The 11,928-nt window shown below is 42.2% G+C and overlaps 1 protein-coding gene across 2 annotated transcripts; it reads left to right on the top strand.

Moving 5' to 3' along the window:
* Positions 1 to 400: 400 nt before the first annotated feature.
* On the top strand, positions 401 to 11,916 carry LOC118597468 (cytochrome c oxidase subunit 6C-2). 2 transcript variants are annotated; one of them, XM_036209052.1, is made up of 4 exons: positions 401 to 482; positions 1,293 to 1,419; positions 5,193 to 5,321; positions 11,797 to 11,916. In XM_036209052.1, the coding sequence occupies exons 2-3, from the start codon at positions 1,306 to 1,308 to the stop codon at positions 5,304 to 5,306; spliced, it is 228 nt and encodes a 75-aa protein (XP_036064945.1). In that variant the 5' UTR covers positions 401 to 482; positions 1,293 to 1,305; the 3' UTR covers positions 5,307 to 5,321; positions 11,797 to 11,916. The 2 variants fall into 2 exon arrangements, with proteins under 2 accessions (XP_036064945.1, XP_036064946.1); XM_036209053.1 differs by lacking the exon at positions 401 to 482 and adding an exon at positions 520 to 895.
* Positions 11,917 to 11,928: the final 12 nt, after the last annotated feature.

Genomic DNA, 11,928 nt, shown 5'->3' with positions numbered 1-11,928 from the left:
GTTATAACCCTGAGAACACTCCCCACCCCCACATGTCGCTTCTCTCTACTTTCCCGGAAGACAGCCTTTGCAGTTTGGAATATACTTTTCCCTTTTTACCTATGGAGAGGCTACTTTGGTTTCATTTGCTGCGCCCATTTTTATATTTCATTCAAAAGATGATGTAGTGCATTTATATAGTACATTGATTTTCCTCCACATGTGAAATATCTATGAATTCTTTAATAAATTAACAACACGAGGCAAGATTTAATATTTCCAATTACTGAAGAAACCTTAGGTAGTCAAGACTCATTTTCAAGGCTGCACCTAGAAAAGAAAGTGGTGTTGACTTACGTTTCGGCTATGACCGGTTGGATACGCGTTTGCACACTTTTGCACTCCAGCGGCTACCGTAGCCGGGTCTCGGTGGATTCGCGCGCCTGCGTGCTGCCGGAAGGCTCTCCATTTCTGCGAGGACCGGGAAGGACGTTGGTGTAGAGGTGAGGCGGGTGGCGTTAGAGATCCCGGGGTTTGACAGCTGCGGGTTTCGGCTTCTCGTGGGGCCGCGAACTAGGATGTGTTCCGCGCCCCAGCCGAGGCGGGCCGCGGGCCTCCCTTCCTCGCGGCTGCGCTCGTCCCCGCCGCGAACTCAGGAGGCTGCGGGCCTGGCGGTCCGGAGGGCTCTGGCGACCCCGCCGCCGGCCGGTGCGCTGTCGGGCCCTTGAGGAGCCTTGCCGAGCCTCAGGGCTTCCCTGGTGGCCGCCGGCCCGGTTTCCGTTGTATTTTGCCGAGGCCAGGGTGACCTTGACTGGGTCGTTTGACCTGTGGGGCCTGGTGCTGCCCCTGGACCAGGGGTGCAGCCTCGGAGGGGACCCAGGCGAAGCAGCCGCCGACGCAGGCACCGGAGACACCGGTAGGGCCCGGTGTGAGAGCAGAACTGAAGTTGGAGGGCCCCGACCTGCCCCGCCGGCTCCGGCTCCGGCAGCGGCAGCGGTGCGCGCGGCCCTTTGCAGTCAGGGTTTGGGCCTCGAGGCTCCAGTCTCACAGTCTTCTCAGTAACGGGAGCTGTCGCCGAAGACTTAATTCTGAAACGCGATAGCAAGATCAGATCTGCCTTTCTGTGGCTGGGGGACTGGTCTCTTCGTAGGTTTTGCTCATGGGTTGCTGGTTGTGCCAGTTCCCGTAGCCTTTGTAGCGGGTAGTGGAGCCGCACAGGAGAGCAGTGGGGCAGAGATGAAGCCGCCTAGTGCATGGAGAGTTCATTCAGTCACTTACCCTGTTTTCTTTTTGTTGTTGCTTTACCTGTAAAGGACATCCACTACCATGAGTTCCGGTACGTTGCCAAAACCTCAGATGCGTGGTCTTCTGGCCAAGCGCCTGCGGGTTCACATTGTTGGCGCATTCGTTATGGCCCTGGGAGTTGCCGCTTCCTATAAGGTATGTGTTTGCTGTTTGTGCTTTAGGTCACAAGCTTTTTATTTAAAGCACTTATTTTTATACTTGTTAAGAGCTTTTTAAAAAAGAAACTCCATTTTAAAATGTATTCCTTCCCGCTACCTCCCTTGGGCTTCAATGTGGCAGAACACTCAAATGAAGCTGTGTTAGTGTGCTAGGGCTGCCATATGGGTGAACCAGACTGAGTGTTGTCCCACAGGTGTTTTTGTTTTGAGATTATAGCTGTGTCTAGACCAGGCTGGCCTTCAGCTCTTGTGATCTGCCTACCTCTGTCTTCTCAACGCTGGGATTAAAAAGCTTGTGCCACCATACTCTCAGTTTTTAAAGAGCAAGGGTAATGCCTTCCAGGTCCTTTCTCCTTTGCTCTCTTCTTCACACGGCCTTCTGTAACTGGTTGGATTTCCTCTTATAAAGACTAGGTTAGGACCTATGCCATTTTAAACGTCTTTTAATACCTTATTTCCAAAGGTCTTATAAGGTAGAATTTTATCCATTTGAGGAGAATAAACTCCTACCTTCAACAGAGGGTAGATGTGCAGGATATAGAGAAAACAGTTCCTCATTTAGGCAGTTTTGAAGAATTGACCAGAGTAGCATTTTAATGCTGGCCTTCTGTAGCTCTGAGGCGTAGTGAGTCAGGGTCTCACTATGTAGCCTTGGATGGCCTAGAACTTGCTCATAGATGACTTATAGAGATCTGAGGGTCGGCAGGGTTAGGAGTGTCTAAAGTGGATTCTTTGGGGACATTTGTCCACCTGCCTCTCCCTCCCGAGTGCTGGGATTAAAGGAGTGTGCCACCAGGGCCTGGCCCTTCTATAGATTTTAATGTTCTGTCACTGACTTTCCCTGTTTAAATACGTTGTTATTTAAGATTCTCTCTTAAAATGTGTATTATGCATGTTGTCATGTTTCTGTAATAAAACCATGAGAAAATGGAAGACTTTTTTTTTTGGTTTTGTTTGTTTTTTGAGACAGGGTTTCTCTTGTGTAGCCCTGGCTATTGGAACTCAGTCTGTAGACCAGGCTGGCCTCCACTCAGGTTTGCCTTCCTTTGTCTCCCGTGTGCCAGGATTAAAGGTGTGCACTGCCACTGCCTGGCTAAAATCAGGACCTTAGAAACTTTTGATAAATCTTTACCAGACTGAGCTTTTTAAGGTTAGGTGCCTTTTTTTCCCTCTTTTTAAATGGAGCACTCCATTGTCAAGTGTGGGACACACAAGTGAGTCTTTAAAAGTTTATGTTGAATGAGGGGCACAGTGTGTAATGTAGGTGGGTTTGGAAGATACAAAGAACAATGGGATTCAATCTGTCCAATTAAGGCAAGTTACTGACATGTAGGGCATAGCAGAGAGTGGTTTGGGAGCAGGGATGGAAGTCCCTGTGGAATTTGAGAGCTGACAGGGAAACCCTTGTAGGTGTTAAGTGTGCCCATGCCTCGCTACCATTTGAAAGAGAGAAAAACCTCAGTCCTTGGTATTTTAGATCCTTGCTACCTACTATGTAGTGGGCAGTTTGTAGAAGACTGGATGGATGGATGACTAAATATGTGTACTCACTAGTTTAGATGAGGTTATAAAGTCATGCTGTTTTCAAATTATGTTAATGAGAAATACTTCTTGTTCTAACAAATAACTCATGGTTGACTTGCCTGTTGTATTATGGTACTTAGAGAAACAAACCTGGCATGATATATGTGCATGTGCGTTTATACACCCCCTTGTGGATATTGAAAGACATCAAAGCTTTATTGCACAATTGGCTTATGAATTTATCGGGTGAAGAGTCCTACCACATGCCATCTAAATTTTGTAGAGCTGTCTCAGTTTGCCTTCTGTTGTTATGATTGATAAACACTATGGTCCAAAGCAACTTAGGAGGAAAGGGTTTATTTAGCTTATAGTAACAATCTGTAGTGAAACCAAGGAGGAATGCTGCTTACTGCCTGGCTTCTTTTGACTTGCTCAACTACCTTATATAACCTAAGACCACCTGCCAAGGGATAGCACTGCTCATGGTTGGCTGGGCCCTCCTATGTCAGTTAGCAATTAAGAAATGCCCTATGTATATGCCCATAGGTTCCCTCTTCCAAGATGTGTCAGGTTAACTGATGACCAAGAAACCTGGTGTTAGAATTTATTCCATATCAGGAGATCTGAGCACCCAGGGAACTGATGGTCCACTACCCAATACAAAAGCCCGTGGGAAATGAGGTATTCTGGTGTAAGTCCCCGAGTTGGAAGTTTAGGAGGTTTAATGTCTGTGGGAAAAGATGGATGTCTGTAGCTCAAGAAGAGTGAACATTTGTCTTTTGTGAATGTTTTGTTGTGTTTGGGCCCTCTGTGCATTGGATGACCTCTATTTACATTGTGGAGGGTAGATGACTGTTAGTCCAGTTTCTCCCAACACCAGCCTCACAGAACACCAGCTGTCTGGACATCCTTTAGCTTTGTCCTGTGGACATCAACTTAACCACTAATAGAGTGAGGGGCCTCAGCAGGCTGCAGAGAGCACTGAGGAGTCTTCCTCCTGTTCTCTTGCTAGTAGAAATTGGGGATTCTAATAGGAGGAACAGTAAAATTGACTGTAGTACTTCATTTTAGGTAGAATGATTCTGTGTGTTTCTTATAGCACCTCACTGATGTGGATTGGTACTTGAAGTTGTATGGTTAATGTGCAAGATGAGATTGAATTGGGCAAAATACACTAAGCAGTGTTGTTGGAGACTAAATTTTTGCAATGCCCCAGACATGCATTTGGATCACCAAATGCTTAGCCTCTGATCAGTTGCTTGAACTCCACCTGGTCTCTGAAATACCATTCCTTCCTTCTGTGCTGATAGTCTATGCAAGACAAAACCCAAAATGAACACACCTCTTCCTGATGTTTTTCTTCTTTGATGCTGAAGTGTTAGTGATTTTATAAAGGCCTTCTTTTGAAGTAATCACTGTCACTTTGGGTTTCCTTCTCTCCTTTGTTAAAGTGTAAACCACCTGTAACTTGGCACTTTCTTGTGTCTTTTCTTGTGTCCCTCTGTTTATTGTAGTTAGAGTTTTCCTGCCTGGCCCAGTCAGGACAAATCTCTCTTACCCACCAGTCCCACAGTCGCTCAGACCCAACCAGGAAAGCACACAGAAACTTACATTGTTTAGAAACTGTATGGCCATGGCAGGCTGCTTGTTATCTACTTTTTCTATCTTAAATTAACCCATTTCTGCTTATCTATACTTTGCCACATGGCTTGTGGCTTACCAGTGTCTTTACATGTTGCTTCTCATGGCGGCGGCTGGCGGTGTCTCTCCAGCCTTCTACTTCCCAGCCTTCTCCTCTTCCTTGCCCCGCCTATACTTCCTGCCTGGCCACTGGCCAATCAGAACTTTACACAGAGCGATATCCACAGCAGTTTATGTTGAGCCAGGAGGATATGTTACCGTGTTTCAACTGGCAATGTTTAGGGTTTGCTGGAGGGAAGGTTATTCATTTATTTTGTACTGTCTTTTAACTGTGTACTTATTCTACCACACACACACACACAAATATGGACACACAGCCTTACCCAAGAGTAGGGTGATATGTCCCTAGGAAGCGCCTGCTGTGTAGTTACCATGAGACTTTCTTCCAGTTATTGTGTGCCCCTCCCTTGTCTTAGGAAACATAGTTCAGTAAAGAAGGAACACAAATATGTTGGTGATTTATTTTGTTTTTAGGCATTTCTAATCTGAAAAATAAGTATGGTAATGGGCGATGTTCCTTTTCAGTTTGGCGTGGCTGAGCCCAGAAAGAAGGCATATGCAGATTTCTACAGGCATTATGACTCCATGAAGGACTTTGAAGAGATGAGGAGGGCTGGTATCTTCCAGAGTGCGAAGTGACTTCAGAATGTACAGGTAATCAGTTACTTGAAGTTATGTCAAAATGTTCTTAGCTAGCAAAGTATGAATAATCTTACCATTTTTAATTGCCAGTTCAGTGGTACCAAGTTCTTACAAAAGTGCTACTAAGCCTTTCTCCCAGACCTGGATAGTTTTCCTTGTTAGGAATTTGACCACATTATTTGCCTTTCTGTGGGGCTGTTCTTCCTCTTATGTGTGTGGAAGTCACAGAACAGCTCCTTCCTTCCATCTGGCATATGAGTTCCAGGGATCCGGCTTAGCTTGCCAGACTTGGGCATTGAGTGCCTTAATCCTCTGAGCCATCTTGCTGGCCCTATTTGTCATTTTGTGATTGGCTTATTTCAGTTAGCATAGTGTTTTATCACGTTGTCAGGAACTTCTTCCTTTTTAAGGCTGAAAATACTGTACTTTATGTTGTTACTGGGAATTGAACCTGGAGCATTGTGCATACTTGGCAAGCATTTTATCACTGACTTTCTGACTACATCTTATCCTTTACACACACACACACACACACACACACACACACACACACACACATATACATACATATAATACATACAACAATATACAATGTATCATGTTATTATATGTATTTTATATATATATTGTTTCAAGATGTTTGAGACATGGCCTTATCAAGTTGCAGAACCTGGCTGTGAACTACTTCCTGAATAACTAGGATTAGAAGTGTGTGCCACCATGCCTGTCCTGTTGTTTGTATGCACTGATTCAGTTCATCTGTTTGTCAGTCGCTGGGATTGGTAGATCATATGATAGTGTATTGTAGTCACTACTGGGTTCCGTAGTAGTTGCAGCACTTGGTACTTCCACAGTGCTCAGGATCACGTTCTCCACATGCTGACTAGAACTTAACTGCTTTGTTTTGATAGTGGCTATCTTAAATATCTTAGATAGGGTTGACATACTTCATAGTGGTTTTGATTAGAGCTTCCCTAATAATTTGTAGTTTGGGGTGTTGCATGTATTGGCCATTTGTATATACTCTGGGTATATTGGGGATTTTCCCCCTGCACTGTGTTGGCTTGTGTGTGTGGGGATGTGGAGGTCCTAGGTTAATGTGGAGAGTATTCCTGTGTTATTTTCCACCTTACTGAGGCAGACCTGCATTGGCCTCAGAGCCCTGATGAGGCTAGTCTGGCTGAGTCGGTTACTCTGGGGATTGGAGTTGCAGGTGAGCCGCTGTGTCTGTTTGGTGTTTGTGGACTTGATTTGGTGTCTTTGTGCTTTAGTCAGTGGCCAGCTCTCTATCTCTATCCTGGGGATTCTTCATTCAGTTCTGCTGGTTACTTTTAAATCTTCATTTAGATGAGCGGTTCTCTGTTTTTGTTTTTTAGAGAGAGAAAGAGAGGATTTCACTGTTTTATCAATCTTGGCTGTCCTGGATCTTGCTCTGTAGACCAGGCTGGCCTTGAACTCAGAGAGATCCAGCTGTCTTTGCCTCCTGAGTGCTGCGATTAAAGGTGTGCACCGCCACCACCATGGGCTTTGGTGTCATATCCCAGAATCATTGCCAAATCCAGCATCTTAAATGCTTTCTTCAAAAGTCTTATGCTTTGTATATTTAGTGCTTTTTAGGTCTTTGATCCTTTCTTTTTTGGTGGTGCTGGGTGACTATGAATATGAAATGCATGCTACAACTTAGCTATGCCTCTGAGTCAGTGGCTCTCAACCTGTGTGTCAAGACCTCTTTGGAAGTTGCGTATCAGATATTCTGCATATCAAGTAACATTGCCATTCATAACAATAGCAAAATTACAGTTATGAAGTAGCAGTGAAATAATTTTATGGTTGGAGTTAGTAAAGGGTCACAGCATTAGGAAGATTGAGAACCACTGCTCTAAGTCTTCTCTGATCCATTTTAAGATAGTTTTTATTTGTGATGGAATGAAAAGATCCAGCTTTATTCTTTAGTATACAGATAACTCATTGTCCCAGAATCATTTTTAAAACACATCCTTCCCCCTCAGAGGTTTTCCTCTGGTGCTTCTTGCTGTAGTTTCTTGACAGTCTCACTGAACAAGAAGCTGTTTCAACTGGACTGTCTGGTCAGTGAGCTCCTGAGCGCCACCTGATTCTTCTCAGGCTAGGGGACTTTTTATGTGGGTGCTGAGGATTTGAACTCAAATCCTTATGCTTGTATAGCAAGAGTTCACATACTGAGCTGTGACCTCGGCCTTGTTCTGTTCACCACGTTGGTCCCACATTAGTTTCATTGCTCTGATTATATAGTAGGTTTGGAATTAGGCTATGTGAGTCTTCATCCCACCCCCTCAGTTGTTGGAGCTATTTGAGGTCCCCTGAGAAACTCTCACTTTTAGAGTGGGATTTTGCTAAGGATTGTATTCAGGCTGTAGAGTGCTCTGGAGTGTTTGCTCGTCTTAAGTGTTCGTCTCGCAGCAGTGCTTTGTCCCTGTGCTCAAGTCTGTGCCTTAGTGTCCTAGTAGTTCTGAGTAATTAGAAATAGAATGGTTTTAATTTTCTTCTATTATTAATGTATTCTGATTTTATGCCCTGCAGCTTTGTTTTGTTTCTGTGTGTATTACTAGAATTTTCTACATATAAAATGTTACTTACAAAGAGATTTTACTTCCTTTTTTTTTTTTTTTTTGCTGAATTTTTCTGACTAGGACTTTCAATACTATGTTGAATGGAAGTGGCAAGAATGGGCATCTTTATTTTCCTGAGGAGTCCAAAGGGAAAGCTTTCAGCTTTTCATTGAGCTGCATGCTAGCCGTGGACTCCCCTATAGTTTACTATGTTGAGATACACTGTACTAGTGTGTGTCTTTACAGTTTAGAACACTTACACGCTTTTAATCCCAGCACTCAGGAGCCGGAGGCAGGTAGATCTCTTGAGTTTGAGACCAGCCTAGTCTACAGAGTGAATTCTAGAACAGCCAGGGCTACACAGAGATTTACCTATCTCATCACTCCCACCAAATTAAAAAAAAAAGAAAATGTATATATCTCTACATACATCTATGTCTGTGGCTATATAAATAGTGTATATGGACGCTTTGTCTGCATGTATGACTGTGGACCACTTGCATGCCTGGTGCCTGAAGAGGTCAAAGAGCTTGTTAGGTCCTCTGGAACTGGAGTTACAGATGGTTGTGAGCAGGCATATGGATGGTGGGAATTGAACCCTGGTCCTCTGAAGGAACAGGGTTCCTCTTAACTGCTGAGCCGACTCTCCAGTCCCAGTTTGTTTTTTGTTTGTTTGTTATGTTTATTAAATCATGAAAAAGTTGTTTGATCAGATTTTTTTCTACGTCTATTGAGATGGTTATGGAATTTTTTAAAATTCTGTATCATCATATCTATTATTATTATTATTTATTTATTATTTTTGTTTTACTTTGTTTTTTAAGACAAGGTTTCTCTGTAACAGCTCTGGCTATCCTGGAGCTAGCTCTGTAGGCCAGGCTGGCTTTGAACTCACAGAGATCCGCCTGCCTCTGCCTCCTGAGTATTGGAGTGCTGGGATTAAAGGTGTGTGCCACTGCCAGGCTACAATTTTTATATATTAATTCACCCTTGCATTCTAAAAGTTAGTCTCTTGTGCTTTATATATAATCAGTCCTTTCACTGGGTGGTTGATTTGTATTGTTAGTCTTGAGGAGTTTTGCATTGCTTTGTGATTGGACTGGAGTTCTTATGTCTGTCTAGTTTAGGTATCAGGACAGTGCTGGACTTAGAATCAGTGTGGAAGTTTTATTCACCACATCTATTTGGGAAGAATTTGAGGATTAGTGTTAATTCTTTAACTTTTGGTAAAATTTATCTGATTGGTCCTCAACTTTCATTTGTGAAGTTTTTGATTTCTGATTTGATCTTACTAATTTAATAACTTTAGTCTGCTGTGTAGACTTAGTGTCTATTGCTTCTTGAGTTCATGCTGGCAAGTCTTACAAGTTCACTTTTTGTTCTTCGTTGAGCTTTCTCTTTTCTCTTGCCATTCATTTTAACTAAAGATTTTTTAGTATACTTGACATTTACAAAGAACCAAGATTTTCTTTTTTGCTTATTATTTTGTTGATCTAATCATTTCCTTTCTTTTGGTAGCTTTACTAGCTCTTCTTTAAATTCCCTGAGCTATATGCTATTAGGTTGTGCATTTGAGTTAACTTTTCCTTGTGACTTCTCATTGAACCATTGCTTCATTGAATTTTGGATTTCCTAGTTTAATTAAGCCAGTGTGGTCAGAAGATACTTATCAAGGCTCCCAAGATTGTCAAGGCTTGTTTTGCCCTATCATGGTGTCTTAGGGTTTTATTACTGTGAAGAGACACCATGAGCATGGCAACTCTTAAGAAGAAAACATTTAATTGAGGGTGGTGGCTGACAGTTTCAGAGGTTCAGTCTATTACCATCATGCTGGGACATGGTGGTACATGGTAGACATGTGCTGGAGAAGGTGCTGAGCGCTCTACATCTTGATCCACAGGCAGCAGGAAGAGATTGCTACATTAGGCTTGGCTTGAACATCTGAGACCTCCAAGCCTGCCCTCAGTGATACACTTCCTCCAACAAAGTCACACCTCCTATGTGGGCCATTTTTATTCAAACCACCACACATAAAATGTCTTAAGAGAATTCCATGTTCTGTTACTGAGCAGATGCTGACATACGAATTCCAATTATCTCTGTTTTAAGCCTTCTATTTCCTCATTTTCTGTCTGGTGTTAAGTAGAGTAAGCCCTCTGCTACTTTATTGAGCAGTTCACATTTCTCTTGTTGAGGTCTTCTGTTTGGATCTCTGATGTGTGGTGCAGGTATTTTTGTTGTCTTTGTTTCTTGCAGTTTTTGTTTGTTTGTTTGCCCTTAAAGCTGCTTTTGGCTGGTATCAGACAGAATCAGTTACTTTTGTCACTGAGTTGCTGCTTACTTCTGAAATAGCTTTCCCTTCCCTTTCTAGGACCTTAAGTGTAGTTTGATTGGGGAGCTTAGTTTATGCACATGTAAGTCAATTATTAGTATGGAAAGACATTCTTACATTTCTTTCCTTCTTGGTATGTTTTATGGCCTTTTTTTGCCCCTTCTATTTTTGTTGGTATTTAGGTGGTCTTTTGTGTGTATGCATACATATGCCTATGAAAGACAAGTTTCAATTTGGTTTATTTCCTTTTATATAAATTAGTATTTTTGTGGTTATGAGACATGGAACAGCTGTAACAATAAACTTAACAAATGTAAATTACAGCACAAAAACACCACCTTATAATGCCTCCCCTTTGTTATTGATGTTATAAGTTACACATTTTTATATATTGTGTATTCATTAACAGATTTATAGTTGTTTCTCAGTGCCTATGTTTTTTAAATATTATAGAAAGATTTAAAGTGAGGTTAAAAACCAGAATTACAGTATCATAGACTTGCATCCTTTGACCAGAACAGTTATGTCTTTGTGTAGTTTGAAGTTACTGTCTAGGGTCCAATTCATTTCAATTTAAATAAAGACTCTGCCCTTCAGTTTGGTTCTGTGCTCTGTAAAATGAGTTTGACATGATGTAGATAATATATACTGTTCTTTGCTGAGCATTTCAACTCCACTAAAATATGTACCTTTTCCAAGATCTGGGGTGAGGAAAAGGTCTATTTATTACACCTTTCTATTACAGATGCTTTAAGGTAATGAGGTTTTGCCTAATAGAAGGTTTAATTCTGCAATGTTCTATTTCTAGTTATTATCCAAAATGCAGGTAGATGCTCTTTTAACCAGTGTTTTGTTGCTGTGAAGAGACACAATGACCATAACAACTTACAAAGAAAAGCATTCAATTGGGACTTGCTTACAGTTTCGGGCACACAGCAGATAGGGTGCTGGAGAAGCAGCTGAGAGTTCTACATCTGGATTGGCAGGCGGCAGGAAGAGAGAGCCACTGGGGCTTGGCTTGGGCTTCTGAAACTCCACAGCCCACCCTTAGTGACAGTTCTTTCCACAAGGCCATACCTTTTAATCCCTCTCAAGTAGTGCCTCTCCTTGATGAATGAGCCTATGGGGACCATTCTTATTCAGACCACCACAGCTGCATGCATTAAATATCCAGAGTATTACTGCTGATTTATCATTATAGTGAAACAGAAATTAAACCAACAACTCCATTTTCCATTGGTAGGAAATTAGTAAGAATGATCTTTATCATACCATGGACTGTTAATGTCCTTTAGCACTGACATCAAGAGACATAAAAAATGTTATTGAAAGTTAAACAATTTAAAGAAGAGCATGCAGATGTCAGAGGGACAAGAATGCTGCTAAAACAAAAGCAGGAAAAGAGTAAGTTATGGTCTGCCCAGAATGGAGCTAGGCAGGGTGGTTAGGGAGCTGGACTCTAGGCAGCCAGAAATGGGTGAAGTATCAGTAAGTAGTAGGTATAGATCTCATTGGTATTAATAAAGATTGTTCATCATTAAAATAGCCATTGTGTTTCTCTCCATAGAATTCTTTGGATTGCACTCGATAGAAGTTCATTGCTGACCTGTGTTCCTGAACTATGAAACATGAGTATGTGGGCTAAGGAGTAGTTTACTTCAATAAACAATTAACAATTATATGGACAGTAAGTCTTTGC

Source organism: Onychomys torridus, chromosome 16 (genome assembly GCF_903995425.1).
Source record: "Onychomys torridus chromosome 16, mOncTor1.1, whole genome shotgun sequence".
Lineage (NCBI taxonomy): Eukaryota > Metazoa > Chordata > Mammalia > Rodentia > Cricetidae > Onychomys > Onychomys torridus.
The sequence above is the reverse complement of the archived record's forward strand: the minus strand, read 5'-3'. Positions and strand labels throughout refer to the sequence as shown.